This window comes from Triticum urartu, chromosome 5, assembly GCF_003073215.2.
Source record: "Triticum urartu cultivar G1812 chromosome 5, Tu2.1, whole genome shotgun sequence".
Lineage (NCBI taxonomy): Eukaryota > Viridiplantae > Streptophyta > Magnoliopsida > Poales > Poaceae > Triticum > Triticum urartu.
The window spans coordinates 466,516,826-466,544,033 of record NC_053026.1 but is presented as its reverse complement, the minus strand read 5'-3'; the positions used below and the strand labels follow the sequence as shown (position 1 = coordinate 466,544,033).

The window sequence follows — 27,208 nt, the reverse complement described above, 5'->3', positions numbered from 1 at the left end:
TCTCGCCACTGCTCCCTTCTTCCTCGGCCTCTTGATCCTGCACTCCGTTGGGCATTGAGTACATGTCGATGAGGGCCTGAAAGGACAACGATCAAAGGAAATTCAATCGACCATAAACAAGATATCACTCGGTGAATCGAAAAGATACTTGATAAGACAGAATTATACCTGCTCCGGGTGGTGCGAGTTGTCGAATGGAATCACCCTCCTAGACCCCCGAGGGTTGTCTTTGTTGCTGGTGATCCCCATCAACCACTTCTCCAAGGTATCCTCGCTGACGTCCTCCAGGTGGATCCGAGTAGAATCCTCGAGCCCAGAGTACATCCACATCGGATGATCGCGCGCCTGAAGAGGTTGGATGCGTCGACCGAGAAAGACCTCCAACAGGTCCATCCCGGTCACCCCGTCGCGGACAAGCTGGATGACCCGCTCGACCAGCACCTTGACATGCGCCTTCTCTTCTGGAACGACCTTCAGGGGGTGGGCTTCTCCACTCGAGCCAAGGAAAAGGGAGGAAGTCCAGTCGACTGACCCGGGGTCGGCTGATCCTTGCAGTAGAACCAAGTCGACTGCCAGCCCCGGACCGAGTCGGGAAGAATCATGGCTGGGAAAGTACTCTTACTCCTCATCTGGATCCCCAGACCCCCGCACATCTGGATCACTTGTGTCTTCTCATCACTCGACTTGGCCTTTTTGACCGACTGGGATCGGCAGGTGAAGATGTGTTTGAAAATGCCCCAGTGTGGTCGACAGCCCAAGAAGTTTTCGCACATCGATACAAAAGCGGCCAGATAGACTACGGTTTTTGGAGTGAAATGGTGGAGTTGGGCCCCAAAGAAGTTCAAAAAAACCCAGAAGAAAGGATGGGGAGGCAGTGAGAATCCGCAATCTACGTGGGTGGTGAGGAGAACACACTCACCCTCCCTCGGCTGCGGCTCGGTTTCGTTCCCCGGGAGCCGTGCCGACTTGTGGGGGATCAGTCCCCCCTCCACCAGGTCGTCGAGGTCGTCCTGGGTGATTGTCGAGCGGATCCAGTCGCCCTGGATCCATCCCGCCGGCAGGCCAGATCTTGATGAGGATCCGCCCCGACTGGTCTGCTTGCCCTTCGCCTTCGCCATCGCCTTCTTCGCGCGTTCCAGCGCCACCGTCCTCTCCTTGCCCATGGCGACGGGTCGAACTCGAGAAAAGGTCCGGCGACGAGGGCGGAAGCGAGCGTGGCGGAGAGATTGGGAGAAGAAGAAGAGAGAATGGGAGCGCACGGGGCAAAGGCCTGGTCCGGGGCCTTTTATAAGGTCATCGCCCGAGTGACTGACTGGTGGACCCAGGCGATCTAAACAAATCCCGCAACAGTCGCGCGCGCAGTACATGGCGAAAAAGGTGGCGTGAGGATCGAGGAGACTTTCCTAATCCGTCCCGATAACCTCGGTTCCGTCCGTCTGGCGCACTTCCCAAAATTCGAATCCCGCGAGATCCGCGGAGAGCATAACAACCTGTCAGACTGAAGACAAACATCCTCTACATCATCATTCGGAATCCTACCGTGAAAATTCACTCGACAAAAACCAAGAATGGACCAAGGCGACTGAGAAAGGAGTCGACGTTCTCACCTCAACTCATTGTTCCAGAATGAGATATACTCATAGCATAAAGAATGGGTCGGAAGTGTTCCCAACTCCTTTCCCACTCGAACCCTGATCCATTCGGGGGCTAATGATGAAGCTATGTACCTAGGGTAGGGTCATGGATCTGTCCAACATACCCTCCCCAAGGACATCTCTACAAAGAATCAGAAGCAGTCGAAGAGAAAACATCATCCACTCGACCATGAAGATGTGCTCACTTGACCACCTTGAAGACACTCGACCACCAGAAGATGAGAAACCCTCCACTCTGCAACGGTCATGACTTAAACCATAGCTTTATGGGCATTTATAACACTTTATTGTAGACGTTACCAGTAATGCCCTACCTTTATGAGCATTGAACCCTGTGTAACGGAGGGGAGCTGGGGTCCTGGCGCACTCTATATAAGCCACCCCCCTCCTCTGGGACAAGGGTTCGCACTTTCTGTAATTCACACACATATATTCAGTCGACCGCCTCAGGGCTCCGAGACGTAGGGCTGTTACTTCCTCCGAGAAGGGCCTGAACTCGTAAAACTCGTGTGTACAACTCCTCCATAGCTAGGATCTTGCCTCTACATTCTCACCCCCTACTCTACTGTCAGTCTTAGAACCACGACACGACCCTCTCAGCCTGGCCCGTCAGATGCAAAAGAGGCTCTCTCAGCCAGGCTGAGTGAAACGCGAGAATCGGGAGTATCCCGCAGCCAGGCTCGCGCATGCATCGCTCCGCCCTTTCCTTTCTCTATCTCTCACGCTTCCGATCCCATCGAGCACACCAACCAATCGCCGCGGCCGCCTTCTGATCCCCACGTCTGCCACCGGTGCGAACTCCCTCGCCGTAGATCGAATCCGTCGGTGCTCCTGCACGCCCGCGTCAAGGGCTCGCCGCCCTGCTTCAACATCGTCGGGATCCGCCGCCGCCGCCGAACAACGCCGATGGCCACGCCGACGCTCGCCACGCCTGCGAACGAGTTCGCCGGAGCTAGCCACGCCGCCCGCCACACATCGAGATGAAGAAGGGGAGGGAAGGGGAGCACCTGCACGTCGCAACCGGCAACTAGCATCGTCTTGCTGTCTCCGCCGCTGGCATCTCCTCCTGGTTGCTGTCTCCCCCTTCACTACCATCTAATTGTCAGATTGGAGAAAAAGTTTTGATTGTTTTGGTTCAGATTTCATCATAATTGCTTTTTTGTCCATGAAATGGTCTAGATTCAGTTGGAATGCTTAAAATTGAAAGAGAAAAGTTAACGGAACGAATCTCAAACACAGCCTACCAAACAACATCTATTGTATATAGCATCTCTCATGCATCCATACCATACAGTCCACCAAACACACATCTTAGCTCATCTTTGCATCAGCTCAACCAGGCCAAGCTCACCCAGAATCCCTCATGCGATGCAGTCTATAGCCACCCAGGTAACCAAACACGCCCTAGGGCGCTCGCTGTTGATGGCCTGTGCAGCATGTTAGCTTGCGGTTGCGAAGCGGACGAAGGCTGAGGCAAAGGGATGCTGAGACTTGAGATTTGTTTAAGAAAAAAAGGGACCGAGTCCCTCATGTCTGGGCCGCAGGCGTGCAACATCAAGGCAACATACAGAACAGTACTATTGGTACATCGAAAAGCAAGGACATTGACGAAGCAAAGCTAGCATCAGGAGTTGAGCCAAGGGAGCCATCACGTGAAGGCAAAGAAATATTTGGTTTCGTTAATAGTACATGGAGGTTTTGTTCGTGTATTTGGGGCATCATGTGCAAAGTTCGGATAATGTTTCACAGGGTCAACCGTACAAAGAACCATGATGCCAATGGATATCAGGTTTGAGGTGGAGAAATTCGATGGAACTAAAAACCTTAGGTTATGGAAGACGCGAATGAAAATTTGTTGGCACAATATGGATGCTTGAAGGCATTGCGGGGTGTCAGGCCAGATGGACGATGAGGACTGTGAGGAGTTGCAGATGGTTGCAGTCTGAAAACTTTGGCTGGGTCGGACTAGATAGTTTGACAGATCGACGCAAGTCGGTTGGTACAGAAGACGGTGGTGGGATCGACGGCGACGACATAGGAGCATGATGCCGATGGTGACCCACTTCTGGGGCGTGGAAACACGTGGCGCAGGCCCGAGGCTTGTGCGGCTTCGACAAGACTATGGCGCGGGATTGATTCAAGATGGTGTATACACGGAGCTTGAAGTCGATGAGGCGCGTTGGTGGATTAATCATCTACCATGGAGTCATGTTGAAGGTGGAGCTAGATTGAGAGGCTACGGCGTAAGTCGACAGGGAATCGAAGCCTATTCAGCAAGGGGGAAAAGCGAGTGACATGCAGTTCGGACTGGAGCCCAATGGTCTGATGGAAGCGTGAAACTCGTCATCGATCGGTGATGATCGGTGGTACTCTGCAGTGGGGGTTGAGTGGTGTGGGTTAGCAGCCCTTGAGACTCGACCGGGACAGCGGAGGCTCGACGCGGTAATTGCAGCAAGGCGTGTGGTTAGCACGGGGCATGGAGACAGGCCAGAGCTCTGGTGGTCATACATGTGGTGAGACAACTGCGAATTTGACTCAGGGTGACTACAAGCAATGGTGAAATTCCTTCAAGTTTCAGAGTCAAAGGAACAGTGATGTTGTGTTCAGGTAACTCTTATGTGTGACACTCAATATGTGAGTTATTCACTTTCACGCAGGTCAGTGATCAGTGTGTGATGGCGTTGGACGGATACTCTGTAAGTTGGGAGCACAGACTAGAGTAAAGAGGAACTTAATTTTGCTCGAGTGTTGATTGTGGTCAAGAAAAGAAGGGACTACAAGTTGCAGGTGGAGTCACATACAGTCTTTGGAGTAGCAGCGGTGCTCATGGGATAAACTCAAGTCCAATGTATATGAAAGTTTGATGCATTGAAAAATTCAGGGTGGTGGAGAATATTTGCCAAGGTGGAGTTTGTTGGAGTTGTGTCGAATATTGTGTACAAGGGTAGGTTACAGTTGGACTTGTAGTTGTATTGTGTTTATATAGAATATGTAGTTATGTCCAAGTAGGACACTTGTATCCTAGGCCTCTCATAAATAGCGGTGGTAGACACAGGATATAACCTATGCCAACATAATAGCACCGGAACGCAGGGGAAGCCAGCGGCATGTGCCGGTGTCCAGGGCGACCGGGTGCGGTATTGTAGCGGTGTCATGGGGAGAAGCGCTCATAGTCAGGCCCCGATGATGTAGCCATATCGATGAATCTCGTTAACAAATCTCGGTGTCGTGCTTGTGTGTGATTGCTCGATCCCTCGGATGATCGACCGTATACCTCGGTTTATTCTAACAATGATGTATGTGTCTTTACCTCGGCTCACCGTAAAGGGTTTTACTAACCCATTCCATTCTAAAAGCGTCTCTAGCCCTTCCCAAGCTTTATTCCCCTAAAGAATTTTTGTATTTTTAGGGGAAGAAGTTTTGTTTGAGGAATTAACTCCTACCTAGCACTTCCCCAAAATCTATGATCCCTCAAAAATTTAAGGAGAATCGGCGGAGCGTTGACTTTACAGTTTTACAGACAGAGGCGACAAGGCGGGCCACAACATAATTAAAATAAACCACAACATAATAGTAAATGACAAACGAGTATACATCTACTTCCCAATGAAACAAACCATAATATGATCAAAATAACACAGTACTACCTTTTTCAGTTTACAGGGCGTGTGCGTGTCCCCAGGTCGTCAATTTGACCAACCTAATACAAGTCATATATTATAAAAAATATATCACTATAAACTTCAGATGTTCTATTTTCAAACGCTATAATTTTTGTGTTATATAATTTATATTAAGGTGATAAAATTGGCAACCTAGGTATACGCGCAGGACTTGTAAACTGAAACGGAGGGAGTATGTTTATTTATTTATTTTCTCATTCAAGAATGACATTTTTATCTTGGAATATACTCCATACATAGTATAAACTCAGTATCCTATAGTATTGTTTTACTCCTTGAAGCAAACTGTACAGTTGCAATTGCGTCCATCACAATGAGCGTCCTTGTAATAAGCACCACCCCGTTCTTTCACTATGGAACCGCAGGTCCACTTGCAAAGGATTTTGGTGCAGAAGATCAATCCATTGTCACCATCCTCGACACAACGCTATGTGGCAAACATAACCATAACATTACTGTGAAGGCTATATATGTGCCTGTAAAACGGGTGTAAAAATTGTAGGGTGTGCAACAAAATTTGCACGTCTGTCTAAATGAAACTAGTCATCTCCTTTTTCTACTAGTCATCTCCTACTCAACAACATCTACTTGGGACGAAGGATAACAAAAGAAAAGAAAAAATACACACACCTGCCGAAGTTGGATTTCCCAGCAACAGAAGCAGCAAAACGAAACAAACACCCATAGCCCGTGCATCCATTACAAACTGCCACGCTAAAACAACAACACCTCTTTTCTTGTTGCAAATCTCTCTTGTGCGTGGCTAGGAAACAATGCCGTATATTATATGAAGGATGCATGGAGCATATTGTCATCTTATAAACTTCTCGAGAAAGGTAGAAATGGAAGCATGTGAAAAAAAATTATATGAGATCAGGTCTCACGGTTAGCAGGTGAGACCCATCCTGATGGATGACACGTGGCATTCACAAATCACAAAGTATCTAATCTCTCTCCCCCCTGATTTTAAGTGGGGGGTGAGGGATGCTTTGTGATTTGTGAGTGCCATGTGTCATCCATCAGGATGGGTCTCGCGTGAGACTTGGTCTAATAGAATTCTTTTCCGAAGCATGTAATGCTCTGCATGAGAATAACGGGAAAGATATGAAGAAAATTATTCGGATCCATTTAATTTAACACTTTCTACTTATACGATCTTTTCATTCCTTTTATAAGTAATTAATGAATATTTGAACATACACACTACTCAATTACTGAAAGTAAATAAGGAGACATGCAATACCTCTCAATTCATTTTTGTACTAACTAGTAAATGTGCACGTGCAACACATGTCTTCATCTATAAAAATGACACTGGTGCACTCGCGAACAACATTACAAAAAGAACATACAAAAATTTCAAATCATGAGCTAAGATACTAATGCGAGAACAAGTCATTTATGCCAAAGAGCATGACATGGCTTTGATATCCTCCATACCGACACCAACCAGTGATTGGTCGATAGTGGAGGAATTGGTGCTCTCAACCACGGAAAGACAATCACAAGCCAATATGATGTTGTTCAAGCGTTCTCAAGGGTCAATGCACACCTGATGGTAAGTGCTTATGTGATTGGTGATGTCATAAACCTCATCAAGTAGTCGACTACAAGCAGCTAATCAATTGCCCATGTTGTCCCTGGTCATGACGCACAACCCCACTTAAGAAGAAGAGTAATGTTGCCTCAACATTAATATAGACTGCACTTTCCGGTGGTTAGGACCAACATGGAATATAGCACACCAAAAACACAGAAACAAAAATATAAACCCGCACAGACTTGAGTACAATTAGGAAATATTTAAGTTTTTGGTAGGAAACTTTCAAGATAAATTATGAAATGAAAAATTCAAGACAAATTATAAGAAAACATAAGATTGTTAACATGCCTCCCACGAAATGACGAAATACATAGCCACTAATTATATGTGGCATTTTCCTAATGCATACTTCATACTTCATAGACAACTTAAAAATGAGATTAGAACCTTATGATGGTTTTCGAAAAGAAAAACAAAAGTATCTCAAACACTTGAGATTTTTTTTCAACGTACAATTGGAAACTTGAATAATGAAACAATGCATCTAATATGAAAATAGTGGGCACCACACCTCATCATTAACATTCATATAGCTTACCCTCAAGATGTTACCCAACATTTTGGTACACATATCAGTCTCTGTATGTTCCACCTGATTATCATATGTTCAACCTCCTCGGCAATCATTTCTCCCCAAGAAAGATCGTTGGCCCAGTCAAAATCGTAAACCAAATCCAAAATTGAATACCTCAATTGAATGAAAGAGCTTCAAAATTAAAGAATATAGTGAATTAAAAGAATTGAATGGAAGAGATTGAGAAAGTGTTGACCCGGTTAAAATAGGTTGACCAAATTCTAAATTGAATACTTCAATTAATTGTGACAGCTTAAAACTTAGGGAGCATAGTGTATAGTATAAAAGAATTGAATGAGAGAGCATTGAGAAATTGTTGACCCGATCAAAATCGGGTGACCCAATTCTAATTAGAGACCTCAACTGAATGAGCTTAGTGATATAGAGGATACTCGCGATAACTATTATTATTTGATATTAATACAATTAGCCATGATGGCATTTCCTAAAGAGAAGAACGGCCAAAGCACATGCAATTCTTGTTGACGTAAACATAAAAAATTTGCTACATCTTGTAGGCACACATACATATATAACAAACCCCCAAGATAAACTAGAAGAGGAACATATAACATAATCACATGAGCCCTAAAACAACATAATATGTGGCTAAAACAGGCAGCGAAGCCAACGTGCCGACTATCACCCTGCAAAAAGAAAAAGAAGAAGAAGCAAAGAGCGGTTTTAGTTGTTATCCTCGTGTTCAGGAAAGAACAATGTGGTTGATATGCATAAACAATTAATGGAGTACTCTAATCACCATGACATGCGAGATCGCCAGTTTACTTACGCGGTACTGAGTATATTGGCATGCAGGTCATACTCTCGCGCAAAGATAAATGTCCCGATGGACTGAGGCAGTGCAGCCTACCAATAGGAACGAAGTGAGTTATTACTATTGATCTGGATATTTGGCTCAATTAGCAACAAAAAAGAGAAGAAAACGATATTAACATCAGTTGTGAACCTATAACCTGCAATATTTATCTATTGTTACCTGTAAGATGGCAACACGCAGAAGGTCGCCACGTAGTCCCAAAAGTAGCGCTCCAATCATGGTGGCGGCTGGCGCAGCGACAAACCTCATCGCCATGCCCAACGAGGTTAATCCAGGCCCGCACACGACGAGCTTGTCCTGCAGACCGATGAACAAGCCTACAATACAAGCGTCAGATCGGTGTCATTCACGATCAATCAGTTAATTCCTCGTTGATCTCAATATTGTTTTGAATTATATTCATTACTATTTACTCCCCCCTTTCTGAAATATAAGGCCCACTATTGTGTGTGCTCAGTGTTACACACTCTTCGTCCCATATTAGTTGTCGCCGAAATGAATATATCTAGATGTATTTCATTTCTAGATACATCCATTTGAGCATGCAGTAGGGCCTGCGGTAGGACAACCGATTCTTGATGCAGGACTCGTGCTGGTCAGGATGTAATTTGGACACATCCCCCACTTCGGTTAGTAATAAGCACATCTCGATGGGTGACTTCCAGTGCATAAATTAAAATCATATTTGGTCCCAACGGAAATACATGGTTGTAAGCATTAAGACCTCATACCCGTACCTATTTTTATTACTAGTGTTTGAATCATCATTTGCTTGATTGATCTAGTAAAAAGATAGAATTGATCCTTTAACAAAATCTTGCTAGAGACCATCGCTTTAAGGAAGACTTCCTTTCGTAGTTCGATAGCCCAGGGTCACCTCTGAGGAAGTAGGTGTGGGATACTTTCTGTTCCTTTACCGCATCACTAAAAGGAGATATCAATATATCCTCATGGTAAATCGATGTGGTGCTCTAAAGTCACTATACTTCACTAATGGAATGTACCAAAAAAATGCTTAATATACATAGTCAAAAATTGTTTGCACTTTTGGGGGAGGGCGGGGCGCCAGTGTACAGTAGGGATTCTGCTAACATTTTTCAAAGCAAGTTCAGGTTGTGTACGTATTTTATAAGAAATAAAATTTTGCGTGATTTGCTAATTACCTTTTAAAAGGACCAGAATTTAAGTAACAGACAGTCGATTAGTCACTTTAGATGTTTTGGTTTTCAACCACATTTTGGCCTAAGCTCATTTGTGACAAAGTTGGCCAAACGATGAGTTGCCACAAAAGCGTGACAAGTTTAGCTAAAAAAGATTGTTTAGCCACTTTAGACGTTTTGGTTTTCAGGCACGATTTGGCCTAAGTTCGTTTGTGGCAAAGTTGGCCAAAAGATGAGTTGCCACAAAAGCGTGACAAGTTTAGCTAAAGAAGATGTTTCCGTGGACACATGGGTCATGAGTCATGACTCACGAGGCAGAGAATATACGGCAAAAGTGTGATCGACCAACTAATTAAACAAACTAGAGCATGATAAGTTGTCGTAGAATGTGGGTACCAAAACCCAAGACTTCCATTATCGTGTTTTCTTTTTTAGTTTTTCTCACGGGACTTCTCCCTCCATTCATAAAATATAAGACGTTTTGGACATTTCTGTATAGGATACATGAAGACTAAAATTAATGAATAAATATACTTAAACGTGTCTATATACATTTGATTTATAAAAGAAAAGTTAGTACGTATTTGTGAACGAAGAGAGTAGTAGGTACCCATGTTAAACATTCCGATTCCAAGGCCGGTCCTTGACATGATCGAAATGGAGCCGTCTATGATGCCTGGCATTTCCAGGTGCCACCTACATATCATTGCAAAACACAGAGGTTGATAATCATAGAATGCCTGGATGAATAAATTGTTTCTACTTTTTTGTGGGAGAAAATCGCTAACTAATCTGCTGTGTCGCAGGGGTACCTGTTTGCCACGGAGGACCACAGAACGCCAAGGAGGCTCGCGTACACGTTCGGGTTGCCGACGACCTTGAGCCCAACCGTCCGCAGCAGCCGCGCCCAGAACGCCCACCCCGTCGCCGCCGTCTTCCGGCCGTCCCCGGCTGCCGCTGGCCGGTCGACGTCGTCGCTCCCAGGCACTGCCTGATCGCCTTCTTCTCGCGCGCCGTCGGGTGCCGGCGCCGACGTCACCTCCAGCCAGGCCTGCCTCGCCTCGAACACCACCAGCAGCAGCGGGAGCCACACGACGGCCTGCACCACCGACAGCTGCACGACGATGTCGCGCGCCCACTTGCCGTACATGGCGTCCAGCAGCGGCACGCCCACGAGGAGCCCGTTGTTGAGCGTGCCCAGCGAGTAGCCGGTGATGCACCACGAGTAGGAGGGGCCGCGGCCGCCACCCGGCCGCGCCGGCCTCGCGGCTGGCGCCTTGGGGGCGCAGCTCCAGTGCCTCCAGCGGCAGGACGCGACCCACCCGGCGACCGCGAGCACCACGACGAGCTTGGCGACGGCGTCGGCGGCCAGGACGCGGTAGCTGGCGGCGAACGTGCCGGCGTGGGCGTTGAAGTCGAAGGCGAAGAAGGGGAGCGCGAAGTAGATGACGAGGCGGTTCACGGCGTCGCACTGGTCGCGGGTGAAGAACTTCCACCACCGCACGGAGGCGTAGCCGAGGCCCAGGGCGAAGTAGAGCGGCGCCATGGCGGACACCACCTTGTACACGTCCCCCCACCCTATCATCTCCGCCACCTAGCTAGCTAGCTACCTCACTCGTGGTTTGGTGCTTTGGTGTACGTAGCGAGGAAATAATCAAACCGAGTTGGACAAATGCGACGAGCTGCCTGCCATTATTCTCTCCACTCGACCGATCGCTTCATTTAAGAGCAACTACAATAGGGCGACCCAAACGGACGACGCATTTGTCTGTTTTTATCCGTTTGAGACGACCGCCCGCCCGCTGTTCGTTCAGTTTTGTATTTGAATCGGCAATGCGTCCAACACACCAACCCATTTCATGTCCGCATTCAACTTTTAAATAAAAAAGATCTGTGGCCGATCATACTAGCAGCCATGTCTCATGCCGGCACCATGCCAGCGCCGGCATAGAATGCCGGCTTCAGAAAACAGCACAGTTCATGCTGACGCACTTGCCAGCCGGCCGGCACACATGCCAGCACACAAAAAATGGTGGGACTTGAGTTCGACCACGCCATTGCGGCTCCCGTGGTCATGCCGGCACACCCGCCGGCATAAAAAAAGATGGCCCCTCGACGCCATAGATCACTCGTCATCGAACTTGAGCATGTCGGCCTGCATCTTCTCGAACCACGGCCTCTTCCTTGGCGACAAGGCGTTGAGATCCACCTTCATGATCTCCACCCCGGTCATCATGCTTGCAAGAGCCACTTCTTTCACCTTTGTCTTGGTGTTGGCGGCCTCGATCTCTAGCATCTTGGCTTGCTTCTCCGCCTCGAGCTCGAACATCTTGGCTTGCTTCTCGGCGTCAAGATCAAGCCTCCTCCTTTGGATCTCCATGAAAGCATCCATTTGCTCCGCCTTGAAACGCCGGCGCTCCTCCTCTCTTGAGTGCTTCTTATTCATCATGCCGTCCACGCTTGCGATCAAGGCGTTGGTGGCCGCATCTCGCTTGTCCTCCTTCTTGGAGTTGGTCTTCCCCCGCGGCCGTGTCGGCTCGCCTTCCCCAACATCATCCACGGCGCCCTTCCCCCCACGTGCCTTGAGCGCGGCATATTGTGCCTTGAACTTCTCTTCGTCCTTGATGACCCGATAGCAATGGGAGAGGTTGAAGCACTTGCCATTGCGTTGAACCTTGAATGCCTCCAAAGCTTGAAATGCCTATAAAATGTTTCCATGCAAGCATATGGGCAAGTGATAGCAAAATGAAGACGTAAAAGGATGATCTTGATGGCACAAAAGAGGGCGGCTTGCTTGCTATCATACCATGTCTTGCACGCCGATGCCTCTCACGGGGCGGGCCTTGACGCTCTCAAGGGTGGCGCAAAACTTGTTGCACTCTTGTTGAATCACCCTCCACCGCTTGGAAATGGAGACCCACCCGCGCGTGCTCACAAATTGGTAGGGTGGAAACTTCTTGCGCTCATGAAACTCGCGGTGCACACGAGTCCAAAAGGTTGAATGCTTTTGCTCGGCGCCCGTCTTTGGGTCTTGTCCAATGTCTCGCCAACACTCGCAAAGAAGCTTGTCCTCGGCAGCTGTGTACGCCTTCGTGCGCTTTCTCTTGCGCTTCAGCTTAGGACCGGCGGTTTGGTTGGCGAGCTCGTCCTCGAACAAAGGCTCCACTTCGATGTCGCACTCGTCCTCTTCCTCTAGCCCATAGTCGTCCGGGAACTCATGGTCGAGGGGGAAGCCGTCCAGGTCGATGCTGACCTGATCACGCATGAAGGCCGCCTGATCGGGATCATAGCCAGCGGCGGGCGTGAACGCCCCGCGACCGTCCTGGCTTTGCGTCTCCTCGGGATCGTAGCCAGCGCCCGGCGACCACCCTCGAAGATGAGGTGTTGCATGTAGTCCTCGTCAACGGCGGACGACATTTCCTTGAATAGGTTACGGGCATCCAGGAGACCGTCGGCCGGTGTCTGTCGCGCGCGTTTCCTCATGCCGCCGGACGACGAGCCACCGACCACCGGTTGGCGTTGAGGTCGATGGGCGCGGGCGCGGGCGTGGAAGGTGCGACCACGCTCACGTCGGGTGAGCACTCCCCGGAGAGGCGGGAGGCCTGCGGGTAGACGTGGAAGTCGGGGATCGGGTTGCAAGCCGATGCGCGGGGTGAGTCGGGCATCACCATCCGAGGAAACGCCGACGGGCCGGTGCTGGCCGCGGCGACGGCGGCTTGGACGAGGTTGTGCTGGCTAGGGTTTACCCCAAGCATGTAGAGCGCCTCCCTCGTTGCCGCGGCAACGCGGGCGTTGGTGAACTCCTACTGCGCGGCGGCGGCGGCGGCCTGCGTAGTGGCCTCATCCCTTGCGTCCGCGGCGTGCCTCCGGCCCTTCCTCTTGGCCGACTCCCTTTCCCGCTGTTCGGGCGTCAGCGCCTTCTTCGGCTGGTTGCCGTGGCGGTCTTGCGTGGGGCACGAGGTTTGCCTTTCCCGGAGCGGGCGACGACGCCGGACGAGGCGAGGGAGGCGAGGCCGGCGGCGGCATTGAGGTCGAGGTCGATGGCGTCCTCCATGGCTGGTTGGGGGGCGAGGGCGCGCGTGGGCGGGAGCGTTTTTGGGGAAAATGGGGAGGAAATGGTGGTGACTGCCACCGACAGGCGGCCCGGGGAGAGGAGTAGGCGCGCGCGCGTCCATCTCGTATCCGCGCCGACGTAAATCCGACTCAAAATTAGGCCTGGAATGGGTCGCCCGCGGACGAAAAACGGACGCACGTCCGTTTGGGTCGGTGCGTTGGACCGCCATTTTTATCCACGCCGACCCAAACGGACGCGGGCAGACGAAATGAATCACCCCATTGAAGTTGCTCTAACTAGCAGGAATCCGTCATTTCAACAATCGAAATCGACAGTGATACCACTTCTAATGCACCTTTCATACCAACATCAATAGTGATAGAATATCTTTGCATATCAAGTTTGTAACCTTGGTTAGTTAGGGCAGCCAGAACTGAAGCCTTCTTCAGTTCCGTCTCCGCGCTCTCCAACTCCACCTTCATAACCTCCTTCTCCGAAGACCCATTAAAATTAAGTTGTCCGTCTTCACATCGCCGCCAAGCGGCTAATCGGCCGACGATGCACAACCCACCAAGCTTGACTTCAACGGAAGGGGAGGAGTTGTAGTCTTCTTGGGACCCGAGCGGCGGCGACCTACCGTGCACTACTCTTCCTCGCTGCGAGCGACGCGTGCGAACGTGCCAACTTCGTTGCCGTGGCGGCGGGGCATGGCCTCCGCGGGGAGCCGGCGATGTCCTCCTCCTCCTCCTCGTCGGTCTCGCCAAACACCTCGTCCGCCGCCTCGACGTACTCCTTGTAGGCGGCCGCCAGTTCCGCCGCCCGTTGGCGGTACCGCCGGTGGGCTAGGAGGATTTCGCAGGTGGAGCGGTAGGAGTCGAGCAGCGCCGCCCGCTCCTCCAGGTCCGGCACAATCGCCCTACCGGCGTTGAGCCGCTCCTTCGCCTAGTGGTGCTCCTGGAGGAGTTGGTGGTTGCTGGCGGCGTCGGCCTGCGCCTTCCGGAACTGCTCCTCCTACGGCATGTCCATGTAATGGGCCTGGGCCTTGCCGATGGTCACGGTGCAATGCACCGGCGAGGGTGGCGCAGAGGAGGAGGAGGGTGGCGCCGGCTAGTCATCGTCATCCAACGGCTGGCTGCCGGCCAGCCACCAGCCAGCCGGAAGCAATGGGTTGCCATCTCCTCCTTCTGATCCGTCGTGCTGTTTGAACGCGGAGCAGTCGCCTACACCAGGAAGCGGCGCGGGCGGCGCTCTCTTGGTCGGCACGCCGCTTCAACGCCGACGCCAGCGAGAGGTTGTGTCAGCTCTGGCCGGGCATGAATGCAGCACTAACGCTCTGGAGTGGCGTTGACCGTTTTGGACGGAAAGCGTGTGCGGGCGAGAGAGGTGTTTTTGATAAGCCAGAGTGGTTAAAAGCAGGGTTGGGAACGGTTCGGATGCTCGTAAAGCCTTCATGTTTGTCTCCAGTTTGCGAGAAAAAGCACGTCCGAACCTCCCTGTGAATTGATACAGATCCTTATTAGATGGCTTTCATGATCCGAACATATATGGACAGTTTAAGGATCGGAGTTCGAGATGCCCTGACAGATTTGTGTCCGTCACAAATATCAAGCAAATCTTGTTTTCCTTCGAATAGGGACACTAGAATATGATGATCACCGGGCCGTTTCAGTACAACTAGTGCTCGGGCCACAACTAGTGCTCGGGCCACTGACGGGTAAAGTATTAGTACTCGTGGTCTAATCTTAACTTTATTAGACGTGTATAGTGGTTGATAAAATATTTTTATCTTAAATTTTGCATATAATTTAGAGATGATAATAAAAACATGTCTATAATGCGTTATCTTTTAACTTTATCTACAATAATCAGTTATTCCTAAAAATTTGATGAGACATGTTGAGGTAAGAGATTATATATTAAATAAAAGAAGACAAGTCTTTTCTTATGAATGATCTCTACTTCATCTCAACATTTATCTTATGTGACACTCATAAGATAACATCTCTACTTCAGGAATTGTTCACTTTTCTTTAATTAAATTGAACGCCTAAAAATCACTGCCAGAGCGTACAAAACCGGAGGGAGTACGCCCTTGGTAGTGCAACTCTTTACCTGTGTTACTATTCAATGAAGACACATTTACATTTTTGCCTCCAATCCGCTACAGTTAGGTCTACGGGGTTTAACCGACCCTACCTGTCAGATCTCATGAAAACATGAGCATTTTACTTCTTGTTTTCCTCCCTTTTTCTTTTCTTTTTTCTGCTAGGGAAAATATTCCCTCCCTTTTCTCAATTCTCATATGGAACTAGGTTTCCTCCTCTAGCTCGTATGGGCAATGGGTGCAATTTATACGTACTGTTTACTAAGTTTAACTTTTAATTGTTCTCGAAATTTTATGTTTGATTATCCTTATCTGTGTGGGGTATGGGGTATCTTGGATTATCCTTTAGTTGCTCACCAATCTTGTACATGCCCCCTTCCCTCCCCTCCCCCTGTCATCTTCTCTCGGGATTCTTGCTCTATGTCAGCTACCTGGCTACCACAGGTTGCTCTCACAAAAGTTCCAAGGCACACCGCACCCGCACCCCTCTAGTCATGGATTTATTCTAAAGGTTTGAGACAGTAGTGCAATGAATGAGCATTGCTGCGCAAGATTGTGAAACACCCTAGTGTTGCGCTGTCACCAAAGACTTCAAATTATTACCAACAAAGTGAGAGGAGTCAAGTCCGAGAAATGTGGAGAGCAGCATTGTCTTAGAACATCTACAACTGGACCTCTCAACCCGTCTCATACGCCGGTTAGGCCGAGCGGTCACGATTTTTTGATCTAGACGGGCCTCTCAAATGGCCCCCAAACGCCCAGGCTGACCGGCACCCCCAATATCCAGCCCAAATATGAGGCGGATATGGGGGCGCCCGGGCACGCCCACCACGTCGGCCTGATGGCGTGGCCCCGCATGGAAACGCCCGTAAACCCGGCGGCCCGACGGACGCCGCGTCCGTCGCCGCGGTGTGAACGTCGCGTGGCGTCACTCCGACACGCCGCCCAAAACGAAATCCGGCTATTTAAGCCGGCCGGTGTCCTGCAACCCTAACCCAACCCCCTCCCTCCTCTCCGCGCCGCCAGTCCGAGCCCATCCACCTCCTTTCTCTCCCTCTTCGGCGCTCTGTCCACGCTCCGGCACTCCGCCATGGTATGGAGCAAGATCACCTACTATGCCATGCTGACGCCGAAGCTCCGCTACGAGATCCAATAGCAGATCCGGGCGAGGGAAGCCGCGCGCGCCGCCCGCATCGCTGCAGGGCTGCCTCCGGACTCGCCGGAGCCGGAGGAGGAGGAGCAGCCGGGGGAAGAGGAGGAGATGGCTCCAATGCAGGTGGAGGAGGCGGAGGAGCCGAACCAGCAGGTGCCGGCCTTCAACATGAAGCAGGCGGAGGCAGAGTTTGTCGTCGCCCTGTCCGGTGAGATGGTTGACTAGCATGCCATCCTGGAGTTCATCCAGGATAAGGCCTATGTGAAGGCCACCCAGGCGTTCCTCCGGCGGCAGTAGGCGGAGACCGACGAGCTCGACGCGAAGATAGAGGCGAAGGAGGCTGGAGCGGAGCAGCCGGAGGAGCCGGAGCTGCAGCTATCTCCAACGAGGAGTAGCTATGATTGACGTAGTACGTAGGTTCTATTTCCTTTTGCATGTCTTTGTATGGATATAAGAATCGAGTATGAGATGTCCGGATGCAACACACGAAATTTGAGGTGTGCCCGGTCCACGGGGCCGATTTGTCATATGTGGCTGTAGATGCTCTTACCTCGGTCCATTGGCTTATTTAGCCACTATACTACTCTCTACATCTAGGTTTGTAAGGTGGCCACAATTTTTTTAGGCTTATAGTTCTAAAGAAAATTTTATAATATGCCATCAGAAGTATATTTTTAGAAATCTCATTGGACAGTGAATTCAATGATATAATTTAGTGGCATGTAACACATATCTCCTTAATTAAATTGAAGATCTAAAAACTCGTGTCAGCCTTGCAAACCCGGATAGTGATGGCAGGAATTAGTCATTCATCAATAGAATAATTGAATATGGTTCAATCAGGTTCATTGCATTATAGACTAAGTGTAAGTTGTAGAATAGCTTATTCTACATCCCAGTAATGTTACATACAAGATATAATAACATAATACAAAATAAGTATTTTTCTTAAAAATGTACTAAGTTACAAGCTTGGATAGTAGAAACATTATTTACAGAATTACTAACATTTTGTACAACGTTTTACTAGATTTTGGATATCACCAGAACAGTCTTGTTGTACAAGTATTTTCAAAGTTTGGCGGATATTCCTTCTTTGAATTTTAGCAGATTTCCTTTTCAGAAGAACTAGTCTATTTCCAGGCATAACCAGTGTCTGATTACAACATGAAGGACGTAGATAACATCCTGTTGAACAACCTGATTTGCTTGTTTTCTTGATTCGGTAAAGTGGATCATTACTTATAGCCTAGAAATTTGTATATGACGTGCTTTGGAGTTCAGATTAAAGGGAGAACCCAAGCTATGTTAGTATATTTATCCAAATGTACACATATTTTTGGATGTTCAAGAGCCGGGCTCGGACATGTTTTTTCATGTTTATACTAAAGGGCCCTGAGATTTAGTTTCGCCTTGGCCCCCGAATTATTAGGACCGGCCCTGACTGCCAATCGAGTAGGAAATTGATCATGGTGTCTCCTGTTAGCACCTCGCATTGGCCATGCCCTTAGGGTATCTCCAACGTCGACCCTCTAACCACCCACAACCATCTAGACTGCATGATCCAGACATGTTGTGCCATTCAATGCGGGCCTGTATCGGTCCGACGAGCGTTACTGACGCACTTTTTCCCGCAAAACGAAGACAAATTATGGGAGGGGGCTTTGCCGCAGTCCGGAAAGCAGCCATGTAGGACTCTGACACCCCCGGCCCACTAAATCCTCCCTCCCGGACCCATTTTCTTCCAAGCCGCCCCTTCTCCTACCTTATATTGCATCCACACCCTCCTCCTCCGACACCGCCTATGTACCTCTCCGACCGGCACACATGCATTGTCGGACCTTCGCAACCAGCACCGACGTGCCCGCTCACCTTTTACGACCACGTCGTCCACCCAGTACCCTTTCGTAAGCAGGTGCACTCCCTCCCTTTGTCGAAAAAAAGGTACACTCCCTCCCCCTGTTGAATTCGTCCATGGCGGTCACCACGCCCGGTAGGTGTTCGGTCAAATGCCATTGAGCTTATTTTCAAATGCCTGCCTTTTTTAGAGTACGAAGGATGGCGGGGTACTAGACCATGGAGGATGATTGGTTGTGCAATGCGTGGTTGGCCGTATCCGCGAATTTCATAGGCATGAGTAGAAGGGGGTCGTTCTGGCAACGCGTGCATGATCTCTTTCACGCGTGAAAGCACATTTCGCCCTACGACATGCACATCATCCATGATCACAATGTGCGATCGTTCTCATATCAATGATACGCCATCCAGACCAGCGTCACCAAGTTTTGTGGCGCAGTTGATATGTTGGAGGCAAGATGGCCATTGCGCACCACAGCCGCAGAGACCATAAGTTTTGCTCTTCTTGCTCAACTTGTCGACTGATTCATTCACTCATTAAATATTGCTATACACAAGATAGAGGGACGACCATACGTACATACATTGTTGGATGAAACTGAAGGGACAGTATGTGTGGGACGACATGATCCGTTTAGAAAAAACAAGTTAACCATTCATTAATGTCGTTGAATTTGAACTAATGTTGTACTAGACTTTATTTGCATGCTATGTATGGATGATTGTGTTATTTTCTATCCGAACTTTAATGAAATCCACTGTATTTACATGAATCTCATTTAGTTAGTTCAAACAGTGGTTGCAATATATGCGAACAATGTTGGATGGTTGTCTTCCACATCCGTATCTATGGATTGATTTCCTGTCCGCGGACGAATGCCTGGGCAAATTTACGGGTCAGGGTTGAAGATGCGCTTAGCGCACATCTAGTTGCGACTCACCGTCGCCCAAGCAGACACCAACGTTACATGCAACCATCACTGGGTCATTGGACGCGATCTTGAGCAAAGCCGCCCGAGTTGGAGCACCTCACCATCACTGGGTCGTGGGGCGCGGCGGATAGTAGGCAGGGGAGCAAGGCGTGTACATAGTGGAATCCTTATTATATTTTTTTTATAACTAGTAAATATGTTTGTGTGTTGCAACGGGAGAAAACAACCCTCACACGTCATTTACCCACTGAGCATGGCTAAAGACATCATCCTCATGCACATAACATAATAAACATGACCGATACCTTATCCTCGGGTCAACATTCTCCATTTCAATATAACACCAGACACATGTTTTCGCTTGTCGTCTTTGCCGTCCTCGTCGTTGGTGGTTGCAATACCAGTTACCCCTAACCAAGGTTGGCCAGGTCCAATAGTTGGATTGTTGAGCCGCCTTCGTGTCTGGTGAAGAGCAAGAGTGTTGAACAAAGTTTTCTTTATCATCGGGCTAATATAATAGGGAAAAGCACTACTCATAATATATGTCCATGTCATCATGTAAATTGAATAGACCATGAAATTTTAATTGGACTCCTCATGCATTTTGACGGGAGTCACTGGGCCAAGTGAGACTGGTTGTACATGAAGACACGACAGAGAAAAAGATTCCTTCAATATCCTTGGTTTAATAAAATAAACTAAAACAATGTATCAGGTGGGTATATTTCAAAAGTTCGCCAAGTTTCACTAAAAGGTATAGATTAAAGCAATTTAGCTACATTACCTCCCAGTTTTTTTTAAAAAAAATCATGTTTTGAAAACATGTTTGCCTTTTCAAATTTAAAGTTTAAAAAATATTTGTGTTTTTAAATGTTTGCAATTTCGAAAAGTAATCATAAGAGTACCTCCTATTTTTCAAATTTGTTTGTGTTTTAAAAAATACTCAGGTTTCAAAAAAATAAAAATAAAAATATTGTTTTTTAAAAATGTTCGAGTTTAATTTTTTTATTAAAAACTTTGCAAAAAATTTGCGTTGTCAAATATATTCATTTAAAAAACAAATATTTTCTTCTCAGTATTTCACATGACTGTGAGGTTAATTTAAAATTTGTGATGCTAATTAGACACCAACATTTGTTTAGTCTAGTGGCTAGCGTTCTGAGCGCTCCTGTGTGAGTGGCTGGGTTCGATTCCTCGCGTCGCAGTTTTGTTCGACAGAAAATAATCGGCTTCTTTCTACGCGGATGGGCAAGCTGCGGGCCGGAGCACGGCAAGGAGCAAGCTGCTGGAGGTGGTGGTCTGGATAGCATGAGCGTGGCGCCATGAGAGGGGATCGTTGGGGCTCGACCTGCTCCTCACCGGGATGGAGCACAACGCGGTTGTGGCCAGGCTGGGGCACCTTGCGGCTATGGTGGTGCGTGCCGTCCTCGCCCGCCGAGTTTGTCTCCGCCGACCTCCCCGCACCGCTCGCTCACAAGCTCAGCTCTGCACGTACCTCGCCGTCGAGTGCAGTTTGAACCCATCTCTCCCATCGTATTTTGTATTGCTCAGCGGCGGCGGCGCAGCGTCTTCACCCAACATGCTACGTAGCTGCGCGTCCCAGGCTCCTGGCCATTCAACTCCCGGGTTCCTGCTACACCAGAGAGCTACGGCCAGCAGGTGGTTGTGCGCGCGGACTCACATGATGGTTTGGAGCAGCATGTTTAGTGGCCAACGGGGCAATCGGCGGTGCGTGGTAGTTAGCAAGGCCACCAATGGTGGCGGCACTGGCTCGTGGACTCACGGCCATGCTCTGTTGTGGCGCGGTGCAGCATTGCACGTCAACAGTTCGACGAAAACATCCACAGGAGATGGATGAAGAGAAATAGAACTATCGCCATGTGGAGATGACCCGGTCAAAACCATGCTGGGTTAGCATGGATACTGCTTCAGTTGAGTCGGGGGATGAAACTTATCCGGTTTCAAGAGTTCGAGGTGCAAGTTGTCTGGTTTCGTAGTTGAGGGACGAAATTTAGACTTCGTCAAGAGTTCAGGGACGAAAAGTATACTCATATCTAGACACATTTTAGTGTTAGATAAATCTGTATGTAGATAAATCTAAGACAAGCTTTTTTGGACGGAGGTGATATTTAAACATACTCCCTCCATTCTAAAATAGATGTCTCAACTTTATACTAACTTTGTACAAAGTTGAGTCATCTAATTTGGAATGGAAGGAGTGGAAGCTAATCAAGTATTGAAAGTAAATAAGGAGACATGCAATACATCTCGATTCAGCGTTGAGCAAAAAAAAAAAAGGCAAGCATGGAAGATTTTGGAGAACCCAACTTCTTTGAGCGCAAGGATATTGAAATCAATTTATTTTCCTCATTCTGAATTCCTTGAGGCGCAGCTGGGTAGCCATCCCTCACATATCTGGAGGGCAATAATTGAGGGTCGGGAGACATTGAGGCAGGGATTAATTAGGCGGATTGGCGATGGAGAGACAACACGAATATGGGACAGTAATTGGATTCCCAGGAAAGAAAACATGCGGCCTATTGTGTCTTTGATTGCTCACTCGCCGCAGATTGTGTCTGTGTTGATCGACTCAGTTATTGCGTGCTGGAACTATCCATTAATTGAGCAAATTTTCTTACCATATGATGCCACATCCATACAACAGATCCCAATATGCACCCGCAACATAGATGATTTCTAGGCATGGAACTTTAAAAACAAAATGACGTGTTCTCGATGCGGTCGGCATATAGAATGATTGTGGCTACCAAGAAGAGAACGGAGGACTGGCTTGATGAAAGGGCTGGACCCTCGAATACTACTGCCAATGAAAAATCATGGGATACTTTGTGGAAGGTAAGTGTACCGGCAAAGATCCGAGGCTTCTTGTGGAGGTTAGCACAAAATTCCATCCCGGCCGAGGATGTGAGGAAACATAGAAACATGTCCACGACAGATGTGTGCTCGGTGTGTGGCGCAACTGATTCTTGGAGACATAGCTTGCTGGAGTGCAACATGACTCGCTGCGTGTGGGCTTTGGTAGACCATGATTTATTGGAGCATATATCGCTACAACAGAGCCTTCTGCGAGAAGCTGGCTTTTTTCGATGATGGAAGTTCTTAGTCATCAAGAATTAACTCGGATGACTGTTACTCTTTAGGCTATTTGGTATGCACGAAGAAAGCTCATACATGAGGGAATAAACCAAAGCCCACTGTCCACACATCTTTTTGTTACACTGTTTATCTCCGAGCGAGATCAATTGCACAAAGTTGATGAGCCACATGTGATAACAGCACCTCACATTGTTCCAGCAAGAATTTGGCTTCCTCCTCGCGAGGGATCAGTTAAAATCAACGTCGATGCAGGCGTTTCTGTTGATCATCAAGTTGGAACAGTTGCCGCCATATATCGTGACAGGGACGAAAGCTACCTGGGGTCATCGATCCTGGTTATTCAGGGACTTCTCGAGCCTATGAATCTTGAAGCGATTGCTTGTCGCGAGGGCCTTTCTCTGGCGCAAGACTTGGGCATGCAACATTTACAGATTTCTTCGGACTACAAACAAGTTGTGTCACATATCCACCAAGGAGTGGGTGGGAACTATGGGGGTATCATCAGAGAGATCAGAAAGACTTCACTACTAAGAAAAACCTTATACACAGAATATTACCAGCAGCGCTCTTCAAAATACGATGCTACTGCTATTTAGCAACAACGCGTGCCGGAAAAACGCGCTGCTGAAAGAAAAATAGCAGTAGCGCGTCATCTCTAAACCGCGCTACTGCTCTAATTGCCATGACCTCGCTGTCCAGCTAGTTATAGCAGTAGCGCCTTACACCGTACCGCGCTACCGCTATTCTCCTTACCTGTAGCGCTTTTTCATACCCGCGCTACTACTAACCCTACCTTATCACCACGCGGCCGACCCTCTCTCTCACTCTCCCTCTCAGTCACTCTCGCCGGCGCCGATAACCATTGTCGTTCGTCGCCGCCGCCGCCGCCGTCGTCCGTCCGCCACCGAGGTATTCCCTCCTTCCGTCCCTCCTCCTCCCACTGCGCCCTCCACCCTCCTCCTCCCACCGCGCCCTTCTCCCTCCTCCTGCGGCCGCCCCCTCCTCCCTCCTCCGCCGGCAGCCCTCCTCCCACCGCCCCTCCCTCCTCCTCCTCCGACCGGCCCCTCCCCCTCCTCCTCCGGCTGCCCCTCCCCCTCCTCTCTCCTCCCTCCCTCCCTTGTCTCTGTTTTTACAAATCGTAGGTAACTAGTTTATTTAGCAAGTGATTAATATAACTAGCTTATTTATATTAAGTGCTTAATGGACCTAGTTTATTTAGTAAGTGCTTAATAGAACTAGTTTATTTAGTAAGTAGTTAATAAAACTAGTTTAATTAGTGTTAGGATTATATATAAGATATTTTCAATTTTTTTTTTCATATTTTGAACCATTGAAATGCAATGACCATCGATAAGTGGCCTATGTTTTGCCGGAGTGTTGATTAATTTCCGTTCCGGCAAATTTCAGGCGCTTGATGTGTCCTTTTTTTAGCAAAGGTCATGCCGGGATTTTTGGGTTTTGCTGTCAAGTTATAATCTATGAATTGTGAACATAGGAGATGTCTGATGACGACGGGATCCCGGAGTGCGGGTACTGCTATGATGACCAGGGTGTGTGCGACAGGTTTCCTCACCTGTAAAATGATAGGTTTTTCACCGCGAAGCTGGAAGAGACCTTCGATGTTTGTACGGTATGCAACGACAAGCATTTCATCGTAATTAATATCATCACCTGTGCTTCTTTTGTTCAACCTGTAATTTATGGATTTTTTTCAATTCAATTAGTACATCCCGTGCCATGCTAGACCATATGTATTAGAGAAGCTTAGTTTTGGTTTAGATGACTTTGAGAATGTGGAGACGAGGAGGGCTCACTTAAGAACTAAACATGGTTACGAGTTTTTGGTTAAGTTCTACAATGCGGTCGATCGCTCCCATTTCGGTTGCTCTAATTGGGAAGCTCTCTGCAAGGCATATGGATTTGAGGAGGGAATGCGAATAAGATTTGATATTCGTCCCGAAGATTATGATGATGATGATAATATCGACATCTGGGTGGATGTGGATATGCCTCCAGTTTTGCCTAGATATGAGTTTGTCAAACTAATTTGTTAAGTTCAGTAATTTATGTTGTTAATTTAAAAATATTTGGTGTTCGTCCATACTAAACTTATTTATTTATAATTTTCAACTTATTTCTTATCTTCAAGAAATACTCGGAAGGTAGTAGACAACACATACTATAGCTATGACTCCAAGCTTAATTGTGAGGAGAAAGGTTATCTTGTCTCATTCATAGAAGATGTTGAGGCCTTCAAAACCAGTCACTCTATCAGCCAAAATTATACTAGATACGTGCCACTAGTCCATACATTGCTTGATGATAACTTCATTGCTAAAAACTTGGTAAGATTTTGTTAATGATGGTAACTTCATTGCATACATTATTCTTAAGTAAACCATTGCTAACTATATATGTTACTATTTCATTTTTGAATAGAGGCTCCTGAAGCAGGTTGTGCCTGACATGCTATTTACCGAAGGTGATATGCATATGGTTAGCTTACGACCAACTCCTTCGGAGGCTTACCATACTGCATACTCGATTTCTTCAAACGATGGAAGGCTCAAAATCAAAGAATGGAGCAAAGTGATGAATGCGCACACGCAAATAATTGGAGACAAAATGAATGTGCGCAAGCCACAAGTTGGAGATATGTTTATGTCCATTCTTCATTATGGTGAAGGACCATTTTATCTATTTTATGGTATTTTAGCTAGGAGAGAGGAGTAGGTCATAAGTATTAAGAACAATTAGTTAGTGTTGATTATATATGACTACAATGTCTTAGACTTGATGGTGATGCTGAGTAGGAGTAGTGACTATGAGTACTATGATGACGAGGACGAGTTGTTATTATAACTGGTGACGAAGTTGTTATATGATGTCCCATCATGGACGAAAATGATGATTATGAGGAGTTATATGACAATGATATATTATGATGATAAGTTGTTAATGATATTATGATGATGATGAGAAGTTATTATGTCATTGGGTGAAAGAACCGCTGATTAGTTTCAAATGGATGGATCCAAAGTGACCATTGGTTATTTTGGATCCATGCACTTGAAACTAATCCAAGGTTCTTTCACCTAGTGATTTAATAACTCATTACGATGTAAAAACAATCTCTAAATTGCTACTGTATGAAAAATTGTATACATGTATATGAATACGACCTAAAATTCAAAAGAAATGGAATAGGGAATAATAGTACTAGCGGTTGTTTTCGAAAGCGCTACTAATAATTAGCAGTAGCGATTGACTTGGAAAGCGTTACGACTAAGTAGATATAGCAGTAGCGAGTGCCAGTAGGCGCTACTGCTAAGCATTAGCTGTAGCGCCTTATCAGTAGCGCGCTTACCCATGCTACTGATAGGCCAAAAATCAGCGCTACTGCTAGGCTTTTTCCTAGTAGTGCTTCGACTGTCTTTAGTTCCTGTAGTTTTGATTTTGAATCTAGAGCTTTGAATTTTGAAGCTCATAAATTAGCTAGGTATGGTGCCCTCCTTCCTGTTGGAAGGCACATTTGTTTAGGCATGCCTCATGATACACATGTAATACCTGTAAACATTCTAAATGATAAATAAAGCCTAGCTACTTTGCTCCAAAAAAATCCATGCGCCCATGCCACTGTTGGGGAACGTTGCATGGGAAACAAAAAATTTCCTACGCTCACCAAGATCAATCTAGGAGATGAACATCTACGAGAGGAGAGATTGGATCTACATACCCTTGTAGATCGCTAAGCGAAAGCGTTAAGAAACGCGGTTGATGTAGTCGAACGTCTTCACGATCCAATCACGATCCGTCCATGAACTCCCGATCAAGTGCCGAAAGGACGGCACCTCCGCGTTCAACACACGTACGACTTGATGATGCCTTCACCTCCTCGATCCAGCGAGCGAAGGTGAAGTAGTAGCTCGAGTTCTCCGGCAGCACGATGGCGTGGTGCCGGTGGTGGTGGAGTAATCTCAGTAGGGCTTCGCCAAGCCTAGCGGAGAAGAAGAGTATCTACGAGGGAGAGGAAGGGCAGCGCTGTGGAAATGATGGGTGTGGCTGTTGGGAAACGTAGTAATTTCAAAAAAAAATCCTACGCACACGCAAGATCATGGTGATGCATAGCAACAAGGGGGGGAGTATTGTCTATGTACCCTCGTAGACCGTAAGCGGAAGCGTTATGACAACGCGGTTGATGTAGTCGTACATCTTCACGATCGACTGATCTAGCACTGAAGGTACGGCACCTCCGCGATCTGCACACGTTCGGCTCGGTGACGTCCCGCGAACTCACGAACCAGTAGAGCTTCGAGGGAGAGCTTCGTCAGCATGACGGCGTGATGACGGTGATGATGTTGCTACCGGAACAGGGCTTTGCGTAAGCATCGCTACGATATTACCGAGGTGGATTTTGGTGGAGGGGGCACCGCACACGGCTAAAAGATCAATGATCAACTTGTGTGTCTATGGGGTGC

General features: G+C 47.7%; 1 protein-coding gene across 1 annotated transcript; it reads right to left on the bottom strand.

Moving 5' to 3' along the window:
* Positions 1 to 7,897: 7,897 nt before the first annotated feature.
* Positions 7,898 to 11,193, bottom strand: LOC125556315 (probable auxin efflux carrier component 5b). Its single transcript, XM_048719067.1, has 5 exons — positions 10,326 to 11,193; positions 10,124 to 10,209; positions 8,513 to 8,670; positions 8,306 to 8,382; positions 7,898 to 8,162 (listed from the first exon to the last, which is right to left on the bottom strand). Exons 1-5 carry the CDS (start codon positions 11,096 to 11,098, stop codon positions 8,093 to 8,095), a joined length of 1,164 nt encoding a protein of 387 aa, XP_048575024.1. The 5' UTR covers positions 11,099 to 11,193; the 3' UTR covers positions 7,898 to 8,092.
* Between the last annotated feature and the right edge of the window lie 16,015 nt (positions 11,194 to 27,208).